At 36.0% G+C, this 23,643-nt stretch overlaps 2 protein-coding genes across 2 annotated transcripts in view; one reads left to right on the top strand and one right to left on the bottom strand.

Annotated features, from left to right (window-relative positions):
• The window catches only part of LOC106069007 (uncharacterized), a 36,654-nt gene extending 26,250 nt beyond the window's left edge, over positions 1 to 10,404 (top strand). Inside the window, exons 16-21 of the mRNA XM_056045241.1 lie at positions 1,532 to 1,978; positions 2,107 to 2,175; positions 2,671 to 3,081; positions 4,176 to 4,244; positions 5,747 to 6,121; positions 6,799 to 10,404. Coding sequence (XP_055901216.1) covers positions 1,532 to 1,978; positions 2,107 to 2,175; positions 2,671 to 3,081; positions 4,176 to 4,244; positions 5,747 to 6,121; positions 6,799 to 6,843 — 1,416 coding nt within the window. The 3' untranslated portion in view covers positions 6,844 to 10,404. The remainder of the gene's footprint in view (positions 1 to 1,531; positions 1,979 to 2,106; positions 2,176 to 2,670; positions 3,082 to 4,175; positions 4,245 to 5,746; positions 6,122 to 6,798) is intronic.
• A 200-nt stretch (positions 10,405 to 10,604) lies between these two features.
• On the bottom strand, positions 10,605 to 22,287 carry LOC129928496 (5-hydroxytryptamine receptor 3A-like). Its single transcript, XM_056042952.1, has 5 exons — positions 22,150 to 22,287; positions 19,418 to 19,592; positions 17,489 to 17,661; positions 12,149 to 12,325; positions 10,605 to 11,169 (listed from the first exon to the last, which is right to left on the bottom strand). The coding sequence occupies exons 2-5, from the start codon at positions 19,589 to 19,591 to the stop codon at positions 10,677 to 10,679; spliced, it is 1,017 nt and encodes a 338-aa protein (XP_055898927.1). The 5' UTR covers position 19,592; positions 22,150 to 22,287; the 3' UTR covers positions 10,605 to 10,676.
• Positions 22,288 to 23,643: the final 1,356 nt, after the last annotated feature.

Raw genomic sequence — 23,643 nt, 5'->3', positions numbered from 1 at the left:
GTCTGTCTCCATACGTGTGATATTGTCTTCATGCTATTAAGTAGTGGTAACACATTAATTGAAACAGATCTTTAAATATTAATATGGCCTTGTGTGTTTCCCTTTATTTTTTTGTCCCCTACCCATCTCTCTCCTTATATGTTTGCGTTTTAGTTTATGTGTGTATGGATAAATATCTATATATATATATCTATGTATAAAGATAACAAGAAAAAGATTTACAAACTATAGGGATACAAACAAAATGTTTATGTAGTGGAGTCTCTTTCTAAATGTCATAAATCATCTATTATTGGAGAGTTTCCTACATGGCGGAAAACCTTCAAATAGCCAGCTTTTTGGTGTATGTGGTGTACAAAATAAAAGAAGGGTTACATTGCTATGTTTAAAGAAACTTAAATTTGATTATGTTCCTATATTTTAGCAATGCAGAATCAATAATTTGGTTGACACCAGACCTACTGAAATCACAGGTTTGAAACTTAAAGTGACTAAACAGAAAGCATTGATATAATAATATAGTTGAACTTTATGAACTTGGGGATTTTAGAACGCCCCTATGTCCACACAACTCTATTGGGGACCAGACAATTTTCGGGAAAATTAAAAGCGATTGGTTGTTGGGATTCCAACATGATAACCTCGTTAGCCGTCGACCAACGAAATAGAAGGCCTTTCAATAGTCTGTACTATAGAATACCAGCACTTTCTCTAAATTGCAATTAAAAAAAAACTCTCAATAATGTCAATGTTGAAACATGGTCTTTTTTCCAATACCTCTATTCAAGTCATAACTTTATCAAACCTGGAACCAGGAACTACAAACCTGGAACATGCATTTGCGCTAATCTCAAAAACGGCTCTAACGATTTTCATAGATATTTAACAGTTGATGCATATCTCTGAGAAAAAAATTACTAGCTCGTTTGCCACATGGGGAAAACTCGAGTATGACCTTGACCGTTATTATATTTTAAAGTAAAAAAATAAATGCATGTAAAATTGGCTTCAGATCTAGATTTAGATCTAGAACCAATATCGGTTTTGAAAGGACTATCGCGTTCTTGAATGTACTATCGCGTTCGTGAGTTTTCCAACGTAAGGTATTATTGATTGAAGAGTTTAATAACTTAAAGTTTAGGACGCAGTTTCATAAAGTTTATTGAAAGATTATTTAATTATAGTTTACTTACATTTCGACGTAAATCTAATACAGTTTAAATCTAGATTCTAGATCTAGAAGTAGATCTGGATCTAGACTAGATTTTAAGATTTTTAAATCAGAAGTCTAGATCTAGTTCCTGATCTAGATGTCCATGTACTGAAAGTACCAATAAATAACTGCACAATTTTTCATTGCCCGTTGGCCGAATGGTTAACATCGCTCGTTCAAGCAGCTGACGGTATCAAACATGCAGCTTGAACTAAACATTTTATTATTATGTTGTATTATATTGAAATAAAATAAAATAATATAATAAAATGTATTTTAAAATCTTTTTCTATTTTGTTTATTTGTTTCTAAATTAAGGCCACACGTCCTCCTCCTGGGCCGCAGTTTTTCCAAGGGGCAGAGTCTAATCCAATGGAATTGCAAAGACAGCAACATGTGCTTTATTCTCCACAAGAAGGAAGCAATGTTCAGCCTCGTCGAAATCGACGTCGGTCTCGACGGTCACGGCAAAGAAATCCCCAGCAACCAGCCAACCAACCAGCCAACCAACAGCAACCAGCCAACCAACAGCAACCAGCCAACCAACAGCAACCAGCCAACCAACAACAACCACAGCGTCGTCAGAGATCAACACAGCGAAATCAGCCTTCCGAGAATTCACGGGGTGCTGGCGAAAGGGCGGTAGGAACCCTATCTGATCGCTTGTGCACCTTATGTAACTGTAACTATGAGCCGTCTGATGAAAGAGTTTTCCTGACATGCGCACACAGCTTCCATTGGAACTGTGTTGATGGATTTCTTGCTGTGAGTAGTTAAACAGTTTTTGCTTTTTTTTTTAACTTTTAGATTTTGTTACCAAAAAACTACCCATCATATCACATCTGTATTAGATTACTTTAATAACGCCTTTTTTTTTTGTCATTTAACTACAGGCTAACGGGACATGCCCCATTTGTGAAGAAGTAACTGAAATCGCTTATACCCAACAAGCCACTTTGGTTGTAAGTTGTTTTTTCTCTAATGTTTTGCATCTAGATATTATAAACAGGGTCGCCAGGGTCGCTTATATTTTGAGCAAAACAAGCATACTTTTTTTTAAGCTTACATACTTTTTACATAAGACTTATGAAGCTGATGACTTTTAGTAATAGTGACTACTTTGTTCTTTATAACTAATGAATGATAAATTAAAAGAAAATTGAATATTTTTGTACCCCGCCCTCTCACCGTGCCAAAAAGTGTCCTGGTACGTCAATGTATAAATCAATTCCTGAGTAAATGAGATTCTAGTTTGGTGATAAAGGTCCCGACTTGGAAACATTAAAAGACAGTATTATAGTCTAGACTAGAAGACAGGATCTAGAAGATTCTAGTTTGGCGATACAGATCCAGTCTTAAAAGTATAATGTTTACCTAGTTACATACGCTAGAGTAAGATGATCAGTTTTCAAGTGTATATTTTGAAAAAACTATTTAGCATTATATATTATACTCAGTGGAATTCAACAAATCCAATGCAAAGCCAAGGACGTCTATCTCAAGTACAGAGACCTGCACAGGAGCAGCCCAATCCACCACGACCTTTAACACAAGAACAACCCAATCCACAGCGACCTTTAACTCAAGGACAACCCAATCCACAACGACCTTTAACTCAAGGACAACCCAATCCACAGCGACCTTTAACTCAAAGCCAACAGTCTCTAAACCAAGCTCTTCGTCCCTCATTCCAAGCAGATCTACCTGAGTCATTGAGAGATCGTCCCATAGTTTCACAAGATCAATGGAACTCATTTTCTAGCAGCCACTGCGCCCTCTGTACTGACGAGTTTAGCGGGCCTGCTGAGAAAACCGTTTTACCTTGCAATCATTATTTCCATAATGAGTGCATTAGACCGCATATACAGGTAACACTTAAATGTAGCATCATATATCTCTACAATTAAAAGCTGTTTTGTTCCATTTATGTAGCTTCTAGTTTGTATCGAATCCTCGGCATGGCGTCAATGTTAAAAACTTTTTTAACAGCTTTGGTTAGAGCAGCGGTTCTCATCCTTTTGGTGGAGTCAACCTTAGGGGTAGATTGACGATATGCGATAGGTCGCTTTAAACCAGTGATGCCCAACCTAATTCGACCTGCGGGCCATTTTAATTTCCGACACTCATGTCGCGGGCCAAATTAATGATAAGATACAAAAAACGAAATAAAATTAACCTGAAAATAGGCCTATAAGAAGCCTATAAGGATCTAGTACTTACATTAATTAATGACCTATGTGAAGTATATATTTTACGCTCCGGAAAATGGCTTCATTTCTCTATTTAAACTGTGAACAACATTGTAGCTAGCTTTACAAATAAAATACAAATAAAGTATGTTGGCTTATTAGCATGTTCCACAAAAAGTAAGGATCCGTTCACTTTCCCTGGTAGTTTCTACATTCAGAGTCCCATTTCATCAACACACACATGTTAAAGCTCATGGTACCAAATCAATAGAGAAAAATGAAGGCCCTAACGGGTCGGATGTGACCCGCGGGCCGTATTTTGAGCATCGCTGCTTTAGACAATAGGAAATATGCTGTTTTCTTTTCCTTTTCAAACCTGTATAACTTTTAATGCCTTTTTTTTTAATGTTAAATTCACTAATATTTTATCATAAAGTTTTGTCTATCTCTCAGGAACAAATGTTTTACACTTGATTTCTCCTACTCCCCATCCTCGAATCAACTTTGCGCAATTTTTCTTTGTCGTTTTACAATACAATGAAACAATGAAACAATGAGACAATGGTTTGATCAATTAGTCGTAATTAGGTAGATTTTCACTAGCACCCAAGGCAATTCATATATAGAGGCGGTATGTAGCCGTCTCCCTTAACTCAACATAAGCTAAGTTGTTGTTTTAAAGCGTTGTTACTATTTGGCTTGTTACATTATAATTGCCTATCTATTTGTATAATTATTGATCTAAATATTTCGTCTAACATATATAAAACTAGGAAGACAGATCGTGTCCTGTTTGCAGGCAGATTATTCAAGCAGCTTTCTCTGAATCGGAAGCACAAGCTGTAAGTTTTTACTTATATCAACTCACTCTGTCTGTCTTTATAAAAGCAAAGTAAAGTTCCTCTTTCAGACCTTGTGGTCTATAGGGCAGATGATTTAAAGATCATCTGTTTCGGTGGTCTACAGTTAACGAGGGTGTCATGTGGCCTGCACAACGACCAACCGCCTTTACTTTTCCCCAACTAATGTCAGATACCCATTAGAGCTGGGTGACCTCAGAGGCGCCCAAGGATCCTGAAGTTAAAAATCCTAGTCTTCACCAGGATTCGAACCAATGATCCCCTTTTCCGAAACCACTTCGCCTCCCTTCTGTCTTTCTGGTAAAAACAAACTGTAAACGTTATTTCTCTGACACCCAATCAAGCTGAAATTTGGCACAATTATTTCTTTTACCTGACAACACAATAATCAATTTAAAACAAATGAACCATTTAGTCAATTAACTTTTGGGAATTAATTATTTTGTTTTGTATCTCGAACAAGAGAAATAATTTGCATCTGACTGAAGTGAAGGTATAAGCTGAATTAGTTCCCTTTAAGGATCGCCGCCTTAAAGTAAGTTTGCGACAAACAATGGATAATTAAACAATCTTCTATTTGCATAGGCACCTCACTGGCAAGGTGGTCAGCATGTCTGCTTGAGCCATGAGTTCAAATTCAGGTTGTTTCCCTTTTTTTTTAATGCTTTTAAGGAGGAAACTGGTAAAGATTTCCCTAAATACTCCTTTCTCCTAACCCTTTTCCATTTCCCAACTGACACTTCGTATAAGCTTTTTTACTTATTTTTTAAATTTATGTTATAAAGTTTTTCTTGTTTAAAAAAATGCCCCTTTAATGAAACAAATTGTGGTCTTCACTTACAGGTACAATCTTTATTTCCTACTAACTACACTATGCTTTGTATTGATTTCTTTGTTAAATGTACTCCGTCTGTCATATTGTTTACAAGAAGAGAATTACTTTGTAAATTTAGGTTGCCTCTTTTATCCCAATGAGTCACTAAGGATATTTTTCTAAGCATAACTGCCAAGATATACCTTACTCGGGTCCACATATTTCTATCATCATCATCATTATCTTTCCTTTGCGTTCCTCGTGGAACATGGGTCTCAGTAAAAACATGCCACTCTCCACGGTCTCTTGCTAGTTTTTTAATGGCTTCCCAGCTCTTTCCTGTCCTCTCGGCTTTATCTAGTATGCTGCGTCGCTACCGTCATGTTCCATGGTGGCTTTATGTGTATGTGACTGTGTATTTCTTTTCTAATTTATCTATACAAATAGGGAAAGATCGTGTAACCATACTAAATCTTGCATGCTAGTTTTTACATTTCACTTATTTGTTTTGTTGTTTTTTTTTTTATATTTTAGAGTACACTTTTCTAATAAGCTACTACTTTTGAGGGGAGTTATTTAGCGATTGAAGGAACGTAGATTATTGTAATGTAAATATTATTAAAGATGTACGTTTAATAATTCAATAAAATGACTAATTTCCCACGTCTAGCCGAATTTGCACAGAGTACAGCGCCCTTCGACTCAGAATCAGCAGCCCCTAGTTCCAGGTCTGCAACGTGTTACTCAAACCCAGCAGTCATCACTTCAGAGTCCGCTACCACAACTACAAAGTCAGCAGTCACCACTTCAGAGTCAGCTACCACAACTACAAAGTCAGCAGTCACCACTTCAAGGTCAACCTTCCAGAGAAGGACAGAGACTAATGCTTACCAATGAAGGAAGTCTGAATGTAGACAGCCAAGTGGTCTCCCCTGCTACTAACGAGTGCGCCATTTGTTTAGAGAAATTCAATCGTACTGAAGAGAAACACTTTTTGACTTGCTGTCATTTTTTTCATAAGAACTGTATAGATAAGTGGTTACAGGTAAGTCTATCTATCTATCTATCTATCTATCTATCTATCTATCTATCTATCTATCTATCTATCTATCTATCTATCTATCTATCAATGTATATATCTATCTATCTGTCTGTCTTTCTCTCTGTCTTTCTCTTTGTCTCTCTTTGTCTCTCTCTCTCTCTCTCTGTCTCTTTCTGTCTATCTCTGTCTGTCTCTTTCTGTCTCTTTCTCTCTCTCTTTCTCTCTTCCTTTCTCTGTCTCTCTTTCTCTCTCTTAATTATTTATTTATATATTGATTTATTTACAACAAATAACAAATTTACCACAAATGTCACAGATAGTGTGTCGCTTTATCTGTATAGTTTTACGTATATGTAGCTTTAACCCTTACACATTCTAGAGAACTCCAAGATAGTTCGTCTTCAGTAATATTCACAGTTTTGTTTCAAATCTGAAATTCTGATTTTTTTTTTAAATAATTAAACACAATTAAATACAATACTCAAAACAGTAGATCAAGTTGTAGTTTTAACTTTATAATATATAACTAACCTCCATGTCAAGATTCATGTTGTCATACATCTTTTAGATCTGAACCAAATGCCCAGTGAATTTTTAAAACATATCTAGAGATTCATACTTTGTATGAAAACATTAATTGAATGACATGAAGAATGCTTTATGTTTTCTATCTGTTTCAGTCCTCAACTATCTGCCCTTACTGTAGACACCCAGTTCGTACTTAAACAATTTTTGGATACATTGTCGTAATCAAGCACAAGACATCTGAAAAGCTACGAGTCTTCCTTTTTTGCTATTCTAATAAGATCTGGCCTAATGTACTGCAATTTACATTATTTAATAAAGTATAAAATGTATACTAAGATAAATTAACTCAATATAAAGTTGTAACAGTAAACTAAGAAACTTCAGTAAGTACTTTTTATTACTTCATTGAAACATCAAGTTAATGCTGTATTGATTGATGCGTTGGCTGAATGTGTTTGAAGAGTTCATTAAAGAAAGAAAAATGTTTCTTCAGTGTGTTTTAATCAATGTCCGGCAAGCAATAAGGTTTTTGCCATTGAATATACACAAAGCGAAATAAGCATTGTACTGTCAACGCAATCCTAAACATACTATTGCCGAAAAATTGGAACCAAAACAGTAATAGTTACTCTAGGCACTGTTTTAATGAGTCATTGTTTTATTAGTCGTTAGAAACCTAACAGCTCAATGTAAAACTGTTTCCTTTAAACATCATTTTCAAGTGTGACAAAGAAAGATTGTTTATTTGATTTTCAGTCTGTTTCCTTTACAGTTGTGTAACAATCAATAAATGTTGCTAATTAGTTCACTGTATACATTTTAACAATTACAAAATCAAACAATAGTTTGTATTCTCAAATTTTCGGGAAAAAAATGATGGTGGGGTTGACAGCATGAGTTGACCGCACCGGATGACACCGACCCTTGTTACGCCAATGACTATACATTGTTAGCTTATTAGGCTAATCATAAAATTAAACTACACATAACTTTATAGACTATTGTATATATTTTTGAGATATTATCTTTGCATGCATTAATTTATAAAATGATGTAAATATTTGTTGGTTTTAAAGTTTGTATTAATTTTTAATTGAGTTTGATCATTGCATTATTGTAATCAAATACTTATTCAAATCAAATGTTCAACTTTATTGTTTAGTACAGTTTGATGTTGAAAAAGTGTTTCAAATTCCAATCCACACTAGTGTGAGATAACCAGACATGTCATGAAAACCCACTGAATAGTTAAGTAAAAAAAAAGTGATTTGTTCATTACTGGCAACATAGATAATATATAGACAGATAGATAGATAGATAGATAGATAGATAGATAGATAGATAGATAGATAGATAGATAGATAGAGATAGACAGATAGATTGATAGATAGATGAATAGATGATAGATAGATAGATGAATAGATGATAGATAGATAGATGAATGTCTGAGAGTAGATTGTTAATGTATATGGCCTGAAAATTGTATAAATTTTTTAAAAAGTTCTTATGGTACATTGGTAGGTGCATTTGTAATAACGATATGAGAATATTTACCTGAAAGTAATGAAAAGCACGTACGCACAAGAAAGGAGGTTTTTTTATTGAAATGTTCATTTGTAGTAGTACTAATAGTTGACCATTTGCACCTTCCTGGATTCTGGGCAACCAAATTCTAGCCATTTTTTGCACCACCTGATCAATCAAAATCTAATAAACAACATAACAAGCAGTGCTGCCACTGATGAATGGAGTACAGTTGTAGTAGGCTAGCCTAGGCTTATCAAGATTTTAATCAGTTTTTTACACCTTCAAATCAATTAACTTCTGCTAGGAAGCAACTTAATATGTAGTGCTTCCACTGAAATAAAGTAAATAAAGATAAGCTGTTATTGTAAGAAACTAGAATAGGCTCATTTGTAGTTCATGTCCGACCAGTGGCGCTTTATTATAGGCTTGCAATTTAATATTCTATAGCATGTTAGTCGTGACGATTGTTTTTCTCTTGCACGCTATTATAGTTATCATTATATTTAGTAAAGGCCTAGTATATGATATAAGGAATATAAGATGTTGTTGTTGTTTTTTGTCTTGGAGGACATATCCTTGCCAGCTATATTTCTATTTGATATATGGGAAAGTTTCTTTGAACAAGATTATCAATATATTAATTTAAAATAACGATTGTAAGTGAAACCAGACAATCTGCATCAGTGCCTGCTCCTCGTGTGTTTCTGATTTGTCTTTTAATTGTCGTCAGCTATTCACCCGTACTTGAACCAGTTTCCGTGATGTTGCAGTCTGTCCATCTTAGCACAAGCGGCCGCTCAACAGCACATCAGCAGTCACATTAATGACATAATCAAAAACCAACTTGACCATGCTGAGGAACACTTAAGGGATGACATTTTGAGTGAGGTGACACTGCTGGCAGACAAACTTGGTAATGAGTTGGTGCTGCTGGGACTTCGCAGTCGACAGATACACCTAACTAAACCACACGTTTGCATTTTGGGATTATTACAGAACACGACTTTACATTCCGTATCTTGATTCGTTAGTTTCTTCATTAACGTCTCGCTTTTCAAGCAATAATAATGCTCAGTTCAACCTGTTTTGTCTTCATCCTAAAAGGATTCAAGAATTGCAACGTACAGAAGAATATCAGAACTGCCAGATACGTGTTCATCGCCGGCTTGTCCATCGCGACAAGAAGCAATTCAGTAGTAAAGTTATTGACAGTTTTGGCAGAGTTTGCATTTTTTGTTTGATCGACCGTTGGGATGCACGGGCCGCACGAATAAACAGTATATAGATCTAGTTTTCTTACGTTAGTTTTTTTTTTTTTTTTATTTCATGAAACAAGTATTTACAGTGAACTTAATATCACATAGGTATGGGGGCGAGGGGGCACCAATTCTTTTTTTTTTTTTTAATATTCTCTGTAATAAAAAAAGTTGAAGCTACGACTTTGAGCCATATGTGGCAACTTGCACCACCCCCCTGCAAAAAAATCCTGCGTGCGCCCATGTAGTTGACGTAGTGGTGTAGCAGGCTGTGTGACCTTTAGGTGGCTAATGATCAAACTTAACAATTGCTTTTATCTGCAGTACATAGTGTTCAGCTCATCGGCTCACTGAATACTGATAGAGTTAACTCAAAACTTGTTTGTATCACATGAGGCACTGTAATGGTGAAGCTGATTCTCTGAATGTCTTATTTCAGTTCCTTTTTGTTTATTTATTTACACTTTTTTTTTATCTTCACATTGCATTGAGTATGTCAATAGTTGAACGTATAAGCCTAATTAGTTGTATGTGTATTGGTCTATTGGTTTAAAGCCTGTGGTCGCATAACTGGGAAAATATGCAAACTATGCAAGGACAGTAAAATTCAAATAGTGTAATTTTTCTGAGTGTCATTTACATATTGAAAATGTAATTCTGACTGGAAGACCATATACTTTCTAGATCTTATGATCTCTAATCTTCTTATTCGACACGTGGGTCTAATTAAAGAAAAGCTTAGAACGCAAGCAACATTTTTTTTAAACAGCAATTTAGTAAAGATCTCTATTCTGCTGGGTACATTGCATCATTTTAATGACTCTTATATGTGACGCTTGTGGTAGCCCACATAGGCCTTACAAAGTCTGTACGAAGGTAATCTAAAAAGTTGTGCAAAGACGAAGTAAACGAACATATTTACAAACATTTCTTTGTATGCGAACACTGTCCATTGAATGATACTTCATTTAGCAAAACACAGCAGCGAATGAATGACTTGTTAGTGTTTTGAATAAAATTATAATAATTAACAAGCTTCTTTCTTGGTCCTCTAGCTTTAAATAATGTCACTAAACAAATCATCGTCTATGTACATTCTCAATATCATATGGGATCTCTTCTTTCCTACTGGTCAACATTCTGTGGTTACGACATTTGCATTCCATACTATTGTCCCATTTAATAAAAAAAAATGTACAAAAATTTCCATTTAATAATTTAAAATACAGCTAGAAAACCAAACCTAATTAAATGTAATTAAGAGCAAACAATAAAAGATAGAACGGGGCACTGGTCACGTGAAACAGAATAAAAAATATAACATCCCATTCCCTTGAAGTAATTTTACAGGAAAGTCGACATTCACGCTTGGCATTTGTCGTATTAAAATTATCTCCCTTTGGCTCGACTTTTGCTGAGTTCTTTCCCTTGAAACGTTCCAGAAACATAGGAATGCTACGTAAAGTAAATCCAATCAATTTCTGGTCAACACCAGTAAACGCCAAATTTGCCTTAGAGTGGTCGTTTTTGACACATTCAGCAGTAAAGACTTTCGTATGTTTTGGACTACCAACTGTTCTCACTCTGGTCAGTTTGGCATCTTCCCGCTGCTCTATGTTGTACTGGCGCATTACGAACAGAGTGGCCAGTAAGGCCAAGAAACCTCCGAGCATGACTCCGATCAGAAATATGGTCAGTCTGGGCATGTTGTCCAGCGTCATACTTCTAGGCATAGTGCCCCTGTGAACGAAGAAGTAAACCATGGTTTACAGAGACAAAGAAAACATTGTATAAAAGCTTATATTCTACGATACTGATTGTTTTTTGACGGTTCTTGACTTGTACCGGTAGCTCCAGACTGCTAGTAGGCAGCCGAACCACTGAAGGCGTATCTTGCAACATTCACACTGCATAGCAACAAACACATCGCTAACTTCTTCTCACCGTCATCATAGAATCACACACACACACACATACACACGCAGAGACACACAGACACACACAGACACACACAGAGACACATAGACACACACATACACACACAGACACACTCCAAAACACAGATATTGTAACTAAATATCTTATCAGAAAAAACAACAACATTATAGCGACATGTTCTCGATTGCCATTCACTGCTTGATATATTTGTTCATTGAAGTATCTTAAGATTCTGAATCAGAAACACGTAAAAAGAAGCGGTTATAAATGAATACTTTTAAAATATAAAACTTTAATCTTAAATTTGTTTGTTTGTTTGTTAGTTTCTTGTTGTTGTTGTTTGTTGTTGTTGTTTTTTTTTTGGCAAAAATTAAATTCTAACCGCAACTTATGGAAAGGAATTTTTTTTTTCAACTTTTCTTCAATAGTTTTTAAATGTAGAGGTGGTGGCTAACAATATTCCTACAGCACCAGTAAGCCAAGAAGGTGTGATAGCTAAAGGGCAAAGCGCTTGGCTTCCGAACCTGGGTCCAGGGTTCGAACCCTTTAAGACTGGGGTTTTTAATTTCGGGATCTTTGGGTGCCTCTGCACCTGCGCCAATTCTATTAGGTACCTGACATTAGTTGAGGAATGTAAAAGCGGTTGCTCGTTGTGCTGGCCACGTTAACCGTGAGCCACAGAAACAGATGACCTTTACATCATCTGCCATATAGATCGCAAGGTCTGAAAGGGACACTTTACTTTACGAGTACTCCAAGAGATAAATGTGTGAATACTCACGCGATAAAATTAAGGAAGACTGCGTTAGAGACGAACACAGTGACGAGAAAAGAAATTTTCTCCCCGGAACTTGAAGGGATGCAGAAGACGAATGAAGTCATCACAGAAGTCAGTAGCATTGGTGCCAAGACGCTGACCACATAGAACAGTGGACTTCGAGCAATGGTCAATTGCACCCTGAAAAACAAAGAACAGTCAGTTATTGTAGTGAACTACTGTCTTGGAATCTGTAAAATTAAGTAGAATTGATGGATTCATAAAAAAAAAATTAACATACTTTTAATATATTTGATTGATTATGGCGGTATTTATCAAAGTGTGCCCCCTCCCCCTTTTTCCAGAGCTCGACGTGTTAACAACGAGCAGAAAACCTCTGAGGCATTCAATTTACTTTTCAAATGCCACCCCCCCCCCCAATAATAAAATGTGTATGTGAATTGTCGTTATCAATCCTTTTTAGCGGCCCCCGTAAGGGGAAAAAGCCGCTATTAGGTTTGTGCAAAATGTCCGTCTGTCCGTCTGTCCGTCTGTCCGTCTGTCCGTCTGTCCGTCTGTCACACTCAGATCTCGAAAACTAGAAGAGATATGAAAAATATTATTTCATCATTAAATCCGGCTTGAAAAGTTTAGGTGCAACGGCTACTTTTGGTTTTCTAAAAGCAAACCGTTTAATGTATAAAATTAATTATGCAAGCGATTTTTTCATAAAAATACACCAATTCTAAAACAATTACGTAAATGTAAGGGAGGCAATGTTACAATATGCTAACAAAGATGGACAATTTTTGTGTATTTTCAGTATCACTAAGTCAAATATATTTTTAAAATGTACAGGAAATGTTTACAACAAATACAAATAATAGTTAAAGACGTTTTTTCTGGTCAACTAGCTGCTAAAATTAAAAGAAAACATTTCTGTTTGTTTATAAAGGCTAATAATGCACTTTGTATGTAAATATCACGCACATTTTTTTAAATGGACTTTTTATGCAGCGATTTTCGTGCAGTAGCGTAACGTCGCAACATGATCAGGTGCTAAACCAATTCCTTAAACTTTTTTTAAAAAAACCGGTTTTTATTTATTTTTTGTTTAGTGCCCCCATCCGAATAAAAGAAGCTTATTTTTGTGCGTTTTGTCTGTTGGTCGGTCTGTCCGTCACGATTAGATTTAAAAAACTAGAACTCTAAAAGCTATTGAAAATCTGATTTACCCTTTAATGTTCCTGCCATAACATCTCAATAGTTTTAAGTATCTAAAATTGATTGTTCCGGATTTTTTTGTGCAAAACTAATCAACGCCAACAAATGTTTGTTTGCTCTTCTAACTTATATTACATTCAATTTCCATGCTTAAACGTTGCAAAAACACATTATCAATAATATGTTGTTCCGTTTTTTATGTAAATAGCATATTAATGCTAAATCATAATTTCTATACTGACTTATATTTCATTAATTGTAAAAATGTTCCGGATATTGTTTTATAAAACATGAATTATGCCTAATGATTGTTTGAAATCGCATAAGGCTTTTAAAAAAAGTAATTTACTAGCATTGATTACTGAAAATTACTTTTTAGACATTTAATTTTCTTGTAAAACATAACATAGAAGTTTTGTAATCGATAAAGAAAGTTCCGGATTTTGTTTCTTACAAATCGTCGCCAGAAAATTCCGAATTTATTTAAAAATCTACTAACGCCAAATAATCGTTTGAACTCCCTCTTCTAATTAATAAACAAATAATCTTCTCATTTACGAAATAATGTTTATACGGATTTTTATGAAAAATATTTTAACTCACTACTCTCTTACAGTACATTTAACTTTCTACCTAAAACATTAAAAAATCTAATTAAAAAAAGTAATTTACTAGCATTGATTACTGAAAATTACTTTTTAGACATTTAATTTTCTTGTAAAACATAACATAGAAGTTTTGTAATCGATAAAGAAAGTTCCGGATTTTGTTTCTTACAAATCGTCGCCAGAAAATTCCGAATTTATTTAAAAATCTACTAACGCCAAATAATCGTTTGAACTCCCTCTTCTAATTAATAAACAAATAATCTTCTCATTTACGAAATAATGTTTATACGGATTTTTATGAAAAATATTTTAACTCACTACTCTCTTACAGTACATTTAACTTTCTACCTAAAACATTAAAAAATCTAATTATCGTTAATATTATGTTCCGATTTTTAAGGAAAACAGAATCCAAACACCAAAGTAAGGTATGAAAATCTCTCCACGTGGCTGTAGTACATCTAATTTTTATACGAGACCATCCAAAAAATTTAATTAACGGTATTACATTTATCTGAAATTCTCTTTTTCTTTTACTATTTATACAAACATCCGGAACAATCTATTATATAAACTTTTCAATTGTGTTCATACCTAAAAATTATTGCGATGTTTTGAAACGTAAAATAAAGGTTAATCAATTTTTAATAACTTTTAGTTGTTTTTTTTTATATCAAGATAACGGACAGACCGACTGACAGACAAAACGCAAAAACAATGTGGCTTTGATCCTTTTTAAATAATATTTATTAGAACTCAGTGCACCAATGTCTATGAACCCTCGTTAAATATCTCGTGTAAATAAAGACATTTTTTTTATGGTACCGGTACTAGCCTATTGTGAGGTAATGGAATTTTTTTTCTTTGACGTCATATGAATGGACTCTTTAAATGTAATGTTAAAAGAACGCACTCGGTGCACCAATGTCTATTAACCCTCGAAAAAATTGCTTGTATTAATGAAAACATATTTTAGTCTAACTAAGCCGTGTGACGTAGTGTTTTTTTTTCCTTTGACGTCACATGGAATGAATTCATTAAATGAAATGCTAAAAGAACGCACTCGGTGCACCAATGTCTATGAACACTCGAGAAATGGCTCGTGTTGATAAAGGTGATTTTTAGTCTAGCTAGGCCTTGTGACGTAGTGTTTTTTTTTTCCTTTGACGTCATATGGAATGAATTCTTTAAATAAAATGCTAAAAGAACGCACTCGGTGCACCAATGTCTATGAACACTCTATAAAAGGCTCGTAATGATGAAGGCGATTTTTATTCTAGCTAGGCCGTGTGACGTAGTGTTTTTTTTTCCTTTGACGTCATATGGAATGAATTCTTTAAATGAAATGCTTAAAGAACGCACTCGGTGCACCAAAGTCTATAAACACTCGATAAATGGCTCTTATAGATGAAGGCGATTTTTATTCTTGCTAGGCCGTGTGACGTAGTGTTTTTTTTTCCTCTGACGTTATATGGAATTAATTCTTCAAATGAAATGAAAAAAGAACTCGGTATAGTAATGTTTATTAAGCCTCGTTATGTGACTCGCGTTTAAAAAAGGAATATCTTGATTTAGATCTAATCTAGATTTTTTAAACTAGATCTAGATTTTTATTACAGTATATCTAGATCTGGATTTATATTCTAATTAAAATTATTTTAGAGTCTAGATCTAGAATTTCTAGATCTAGTTTAGACTAAAATAGACTAGATTAAGATGTAGAATTTCAATTTCTAAACTTAAAGTGTAAACAAAAAGTGTAGATTTTCATTTCCAAACGTTTTGATCAATATTGTAATGTTTTAATATACTAAAACTAATCTACTATTTTTTTATTAAATTTAAATTTAAATTTACGGCAAATGAATCTTTGAAACATTATTACTTTTGACCATCGGATGGCTGCCTGGTCGTGCGGTTTGCGCGCTGGACTGTCGTTCAGATTTATGGATGGCCCAGGGTTCAAACCCTGCCCGCTCCCATCCCCCGTCGTCCTGCTGGAGGTTTGGACTAGGAAGTAATTATCTTCAACTCTGAAGGAACATCCGAAACGTGTAAAACATTTTACATCAAAATTAAATCACCTCTTGAATATTATTTGCGAATATGCAGATCCGACAGGGATCCGACTTCGACGGGGGCCGCCTCTGAGTTTGTGTAACACAAACTCTCTTTGTAATCTTGTTTAAAAATACTCATAGGGTTTTAATTCTTTTCATTATTTATTTTAAGTTTTTACAAACTCAAATACGGCGCTATGTTTACATTTTAAGTCGAAGTTCTACAAAGATCAGGAAATGGATGGGGAGGTTACAATTTCCGTCGACACGCCCACTTTTTCAATGTCAGAACTATGTTTCCATTTTTTGATGTGTCTCTGCAGCATGCACAAATAAACTTACTGATGGAATACTTCATTGTGATACAGTAATGATTAATTTGTGAGAAGGTAGGGGTTCAAAAAAATTTTGATTGTTATTAAAATAATCCTTTTTGGGGAGAGAGTGCGGGGGGGGGGGGGGGAATTCTAGAAATAGTACGCATAGGTCAAAAGTTTGGAAAACGCTGGTCTTGAAAGTAATTGTTCCTATTTTAACTATATTTTATTACAATAAAATGTTATGAAACTAAGACTAATACTGTTTTATTGATCCTTATGGAAATTTGTTGTGATTACAAGGACTCTTTCCTCATATAAAATATATATCTAATCGGCAAATATATTTAAGAGAAAACTATTTTTAAAATATATTTCAAGTGCTCACGTTTTAAACTTTAAATTTTTGCATAAAAATAACAAAAGTCAGTTGGTAAACCTTCAATTTTATAACTAGTAAATGTATTTTTGTAAGTATTAGAACGTGGTAGAAAAGTAAAAGTATGTTCTAATTACATAGCGTATAACTAATCACTCTGTTCTTCTGTCTGTCTGGTACAATTTTGGTACACAAAATTTCTCCAACTTCACATTCTCTGATCAAATTAAAACTTCACACAATTATTCACTGTATCTAACAAAACATGAATTAATTAATTAATTAGTGGTAAATACTTATATCGTTTGATATTGAAAAAAATAAATAAATCCTACAGTACTGAGATATAATAAAGTAGGAATATTTTTTCTTTAAATTTTTAACTATTAGTTTTCATGTTTTTGCTTGTTTAAAATGCTATTATAAGCGGTGCATCGTTTCCCCTGCAAATTTGGACCTTTAAAAATGTAAGAAGATCGCTTTAAAACACTTTTTTCAATTAATTTGACCTGTTGTGTTTTAACTTTGGAAATTAGTGTACACTAGACGCCAAGATATTGCATTACTGCATTTCAAAACGCAAGAATATGTTAAAGGCTCCTCCTCCGACCCCACTGGGGGAGCTGGCTTAAAGAATCACTTAAATAATATAATTTTTGTGTAGATGGGGGTTACGTGAAAATGTTTGAGAAACCCTTGTGTAAGGGACAACGGAGAGTTTAGTGACAAACATAAACTCTATTTTTATTTATTTTAAAGAAAAAACAACAACTTACTTAATAAGGGGCAAATGAAAGTTTGTCCCTTCGTAAGAAGATAAGGAAATATTTCTATAAACAATCGTCCATTCTCCTTGTAAATGAAAAGGGTCGGGCATCTTCATAATTCCAGCTCTTGTAACTTCGATATCACAGTCATCAAGAAAAGGAATGAAGATAATTTCACAATCCTGCAAATTAAAGTGACAAAATAGGGAATAAAAGCATATGCTCTTTGTTTTTTAGTACTGTTTATTTTCTTGTCTATTAATTTCTTACGTAATTACTTCAGCTAAGTTGGCAGCACTAAGTTGGTAGCATTACTTTGTAGAACTAAGTTGAAACACCAAGTTAGCAGCACTAAGTTGGAGCACTAAGTTGGAACACTAAGTTGGCAGCACTAAGTTGTAGAACTAAGTTGAAACACTAAGTTGGCAGCACTAAGTTGTAGAACTAAGTTGGAACACTAAGTTGGAACACTAAGTTGGCAGCACTAAGTTGTAGAACTAAGTTGGAACACTAAGTTGGCAGCACAAAGTTGTAGAACTAAGTTGGAACACTAAGTTGGAACACTAAGTTGGAGAACTAAGTTGGCAGCACTAAGTTGGAACACTAAGTTGGAGCACTAAGTTGGCAGCACTAAGTTGAAACACCAAGTTAGCAGCACTAAGTTGGCAGCACTAAGTTGTAGAACTAAGTTGGAACACTAAGTTGGAACACTAAGTTGGAGAACTAAGTTGGAGCACTAAGTTGGCAGCATTAAGTTGTAGAACTAAGTTGAAATACCAAGTTAGCAGCACTAAGTTGGAACACTAAGTTGGCAGCACTAAGTTGGAGCACTAAGTTGGCAGCACTAAGTTGGCAGCACTAATTTGGCAGCACTAAGTTGGAGCACTAAGTTGGCAGCACTAAGTAGGCAGCACTAAGTTGGAGCACTAAGTTGGCAGCATTAAGTTGGAGCACTAAGTTGGCAGCACTAAGTTGGAGCACTAAGTTGGCAGCACTAAGTTAGCAGCACTAAGTTGGCAGCATTAAGTTGGAGCACTAAGTTGGCAGCACTAAGTTGGAGCACTAAGTTGTCAGCACTAAGTTAGCAGCACTAAGTTGGAGCACTAAGTTGGAGCACTAAGTTGGCAGCACTAAGTAGGCAGCACTAAGTTGTAGAACTAAGTTGGCAGCACTAAGTTAGCAGCACTAAGTTGGCAGCACTAAGTTGGAGCACTAAGTTGTAGAACTAAGCTGGAACACTAAGTTGGTAGCACTAAGTTGGCAGCATTAAGTTAGCAGCACTAAGTTGGCAGCACTAAGTTAGCAGCACTAAGTTGGCAGCACTAAGTTGGAGCACTAAGTTGTAGAACTAAGCTGGAACACTAAGTTGGCAGCACTAAGTTGGAGCACTAAGTTGGCAGCACTAAGTAGGAGCACTAAGTTGGAGCACTAAGTTGGCAGCACTAAGTAGGCAGCACTAAGTTGGCAGCACTAAGTTGGCAGCATTAAGTTGGAGCACTAAGTTGGCAGCACTAAGTTGTCAGCACTAAGTTGTCAGCACTAAGTTAGCAGCACTAAGTTGGAGCACTAAGTTGGAGCACTAAGTTGGCAGCACTAAGTAGGCAGCACTAAGTTGGAGCACTAAGTTGGCAGCATTAAGTTGGAGCACTAAGTTGGCAGCACTAAGTTGGAGCACTAAGTTGGCAGCATTAAGTTGGAGCACTAAGTTGGCAGCACTAAGTTGGAGCACTAAGTTGGCAGCACTAAGTTGGCAGCACTAAGTTAGCAGCACTAAGTTGGAGCACTAAGTTGGCAGCACTAAGTTGGAGCACTAAGTTGGCAGCACTAAGTTAGCAGCACTAAGTTGGAGCACTAAGTTGGCAGCACTAAGTTGTCAGCACTAAGTTGGAACACTAAGTTGGCAGCACTAGGTTGGAGCACTAAGTTGGCAGCACTTACCTGATGATCGAAAGGATACTTGGTGAGGTTAGTGGAGCAGGTAGTTTTGAGGAATGCTGGGCCATGTAACAGCACATCTCCATCATAGCGGACTAGAAGCCGGTTGTTCAGTGGTGTCACTAAAAGTTTGTCCACGTCAACAGAGTTGGTGACTATGACATGTGGATGCCACATTCTTTCATTAGAAGTAAAATGTGATCGTTTTACAAAGACGCTATGAATATCTATTGCAGTTCAAACAATCATCTCAATATCACGTTAGAAAAGCAATGTGTCTGAATGGTGTGGACATAAGGATGAGGACATGACATCTTATAAATTACAGATGTTACCTTTAAGAGAAGTTAAAGCAAAAGACAGAGAGGAATGGAGAAAGACGGTCGACCAATCTTGCATGGTGCACCAACGGTGCAACAAAATAATGGAAAGGTAAAAGGGTAAATACTAAGAAAAACTCAGAACACTTTAGTACACAGTAACATATTCTAGAAGGAGACTTTGTCTTACTATTTCAACCACACTGGAGAAATAATTTGTCCAAGCATTGGGATGGACCCTGCGAGTTCAATGCTATCATATAAGATTCCAATGACAATAATGAGTTTTATTATACAGCTTTCATCTGGTTATACAGAACTTATTTTGTCAAAGTTTCATACTGTCGACAACTGGAAAAACGAGTTTTATTGTAAGGTGTTCTTGTGGTTATACAGAACTTATTTTGTCAAAGTTTCATACTGTCGACAACTGGAAAAACGAGTTTTATTGTAAGGTGGTCTTGTGGTTATACAGAACTTATTTTGTCAAAGTTTCATACTGTCGACAACTGGAAAGACATAGCCAATGACACGCCAAATCGTTCACAGGCATTTCATTCACCGACAAATCGTTCACTGGATAGTAACGTATTGTTAATATTATATTGTCGATGCGTGTTCAATTTGTTTAAATTAAAATTGCATACCCGTGATCGATGCATGAAAATTTTTTGTTGCTATTACTGCAAAATAGTTTTTGATTGCTAATTGCTAGAGATATGGTCTAATCGCTAGTGGTCATAAGGAGCTTTTTAATAATATTAAAAGCTTCTGGACCAGACAAAATTAGTGGCAAGCTGATCAAGCTATGTGCGGAGCAAATTTCTTCTATCTTCTGTCATATCTTTAACCAGTCATCGCAAACGTGCGTAATTCCAAACATCTGGAAAACTTCAGAAATCATACCAGTACCTAAGAAACCAAAAATAGATTGCTTAAATGATTTCCGCCCAGTTGCACTAACACCTATTGTTATGAAATGTTTTGAAAAATATATGCTTAAACAACTTGTAGCAAAAGTCAATAACAGCCTAGACCCTCACCAATTTGCATACAAAGCAGCTAGAGGAACTGAGGATGCCATTCTATTGCTTTTGGACCAGCTTTATAAGCATCTCGATATACCCAAAACATATGCACGAGTCCTCTTCGTAGATTTCTCCTCGGCTTTCAATACCATACAGCCACATCTAATGATAAACAAACTGAGTAACTTAAATGTAAGCCCTTAGTTTACAAGCATGGGTTCTAAACTTTTTAACCCAACGGCCCGAGTATGTTAAAGTCAACAACACCAAATCGTCAACTCGAGTACTATGTACGGGTGCTCCACAAGGTTGTGTACTTTCTCCTGTACTATACACTCTTTACACTAATGACATAAGAAGCATCTATGACTCAGTTAAACTCATTAAATTCGCTGATGATACTGCCATAGTCGGTCTTATTTCAGGAGATGAAACTCAGTATCGAAGCTCGATAGAAGAGTTTACAAACTGGTGCACCGACAACTTTCTAGAACTGAATGTAACAAAAACTAAAGAACTTATAATAGATTTTAGAAAGAAAAAACAAACTATACGTGAACTGCAAATAAACACTACATCTATAGAACAAGTAAAGGCATATAAATATCTAGGCGTTATCATCAACAACAAGCTTTCATGGGAAGACCACCTTGGAACTCTGACAAAGAAAACAGCCCAGCGACTCTTTTTTCTATACAAACTCAACAGTTTTAAATTAAACAAAAAGATAAAGAGACATTTTACGGCGCAACTGTACAAAATCTGCTAACATACGGAATAAGTTGTTGGCAAGGCAACGTCTCATCTAAACTGTTGCAACGTCTAGAAAACATGATTAAAAAAGCATCAAAAATTACACTCACAACATTACCACATTTAAAAGAACTTTTTGAACAAACGTGCCTAAGAAAAATCGAAAAAATCTTGGAAGACAACGGCCACCCGCTCCATCAGAACTACGCTAGGTCGTCGCGAAGTGGGCGACTGCTGTCAATCAAAACAAGAACGGAGCGGTACAAAAACTCGTTCGTACCTCACTCGGTCAGACTCTATCACCGCCACTCATTGATCAGGGAACATGAAATGCACCAAGATACCTGTGTGTAGTCGCCGAATGAACTCTTTATGTTGTCTGTTGTATTTATGTGTATTTTTCTGTTGTGTTGTCTTTATACGAGAAATGAGTCCTTGTAATCACAACAAATTTCCATAAGGATCAATAAAGAAGGCTTAAATCTTAATCTTAAATAGACTTCAACCCATACAGAGCTATCTAACTATAATGGTTTAAAGATCGGGCCCTATAGTCATAATTACTCTTCCAAACAATGAACCTAAAAAAAAAAAAAATTATTTCTTCATCGCTTTTGCAAAGAAATAAACTTACTCATCAAATGGTATGTTGATGACATGCACTCCATGATAGTCCTTGGGGTCCCAGCGTAGATCTAAGTCCTTCCAATGCACCTCTACATAGTTGACTGAGCTAAATGCTTGCTGAACCTCGTCGCCAGCTATAACCTTTAACCAGAACAGAAAACTCAGATAAAAAATTTTGGTTTAAAGATTACATCGGGAAACAATGAAATAAAAGTAAATGAGATTACGAATTGGATTCAGAGAAACTAGAAATTTGTGATTCCTGGGAATCCAGAAAGCTGGAGCAAGAGAAACTAGAAAGCTGTCCAGCCAGAGAAACTAGAAAGCTATCCAGTCAGAGAAACTAGAAAGCTGTCCAGCCAGAGAAACTAGAAAGCTGTCCAGCCAAAGAAACTAGAAAGCTGTCCAGCCAGAGAAACTAGAAAGTTGTCCAGCCAGAGAAACTAGAAAGCTGTCCAGCCAGAGAAACTAGAAAGCTGTCCAGCAAGAGAAACTAGAAAGCTGTCCAGCCAGAGAAACTAGAAAGCTGTCCAGTCAGAGAAACTAGAAAGCTGTCCAGCCAAAGAAACTAGAAAGCTGTCCAGCCAGAGAAACTAGAAAGTTGTCCAGCCAGAGAAACTAGAAAGCTGTCCAGCCAGAGAAACTAGAAAGCTGTCCAGCCAAAGAAACTAGAAAGCTGTCCAGCCAGAGAAACTAGAAAGCTGTCCAGCCAGAGAAACTAGAAAGCTGTCCAGCAATAGAAACTAGAAAGCTGTCCAATCAGATAAACTAGAAAGCTGTCCAGCCAGAGAAACTAGAAAGCTGTCCAGCCAGAGAAACTAGAAAGTTGTCCAGCCAGAGAAACTAGAAAGCTGTCCAGCCAGAGAAACTAGAAAGCTGTCCAGCCAGAGAAACTAGAAAGCTGTCCAGCCAGAGAAACTAGAAAGCTGTCCAGCCAGAGAAACTAGAAAGCTGTCCAGCCAGAGAAACTAGAAAGCTGTCCAGCCAGAAAAACTAGAAAGCTGTCCAGCCAAAGAAACTAGAAAGCTGTCCAGCCAGAGAAACTAGAAAGCTGTCCAGCCAGAGAAACTAGAAAGCTGTCCAGCCAGAGAAACTAGAAAGCTGTCCAGTCAGAGAAACTAGAAAGCTGTCCAGCCAGAGAAACTAGAAAGTTGTCCAGCCAGAGAAACTAGAAAGCTGTCCAGCCAGAGAAACTAGAAAGCTGTCCAGCCAGAGAAACTAGAAAGCTGTCCAGCCAAAGAAACTAGAAAGGTGTCCAGCCAGAGAAACTAGAAAGCTGTCCAGCCAGAGAAACTAGAAAGCTGTCCAGCCAGAGAAACTAGAAAGCTGTCCAGCCAAAGAAACTAGAAAGCTGTCCAGCCAGAGAAACTAGAAAGCTGTCCAGCCAGAGAAACTAGAAAGCTGTCCAGCCAGAGAAACTAGCAAGCTGTCCAGCCAGAGAAACTAGAAAGCTGTCCAGCCAGAGAAACTAGCAAGCTGTCCAGCCAAAGAAACTAGAAAG

The sequence above is a fragment of the Biomphalaria glabrata genome, chromosome 10 (genome assembly GCF_947242115.1).
Source record: "Biomphalaria glabrata chromosome 10, xgBioGlab47.1, whole genome shotgun sequence".
NCBI classification, from domain to species: domain Eukaryota; kingdom Metazoa; phylum Mollusca; class Gastropoda; family Planorbidae; genus Biomphalaria; species Biomphalaria glabrata.
This window is presented reverse-complemented; position numbering and strand designations above follow the sequence as displayed.

Excerpts from the sequence above, each read along its gene's own strand:
- LOC129928496 (XM_056042952.1), bottom strand. The coding sequence starts at position 19,591 with ATGTGGCATCCACATGTCATAGTCACCAACTCTGTTGACGTGGACAAA. Across the intron at positions 17,662-19,417 it reads AGTATCCTTTCGATCATCAG|GATTGTGAAATTATCTTCAT; the intron begins GTAAGTGCTGCC and ends TTTAATTTGCAG. Across the intron at positions 12,326-17,488 it reads TTTCATTTGCCCCTTATTAA|GGTGCAATTGACCATTGCTC; the intron begins GTAAGTTGTTGT and ends TTTGTTTTTCAG.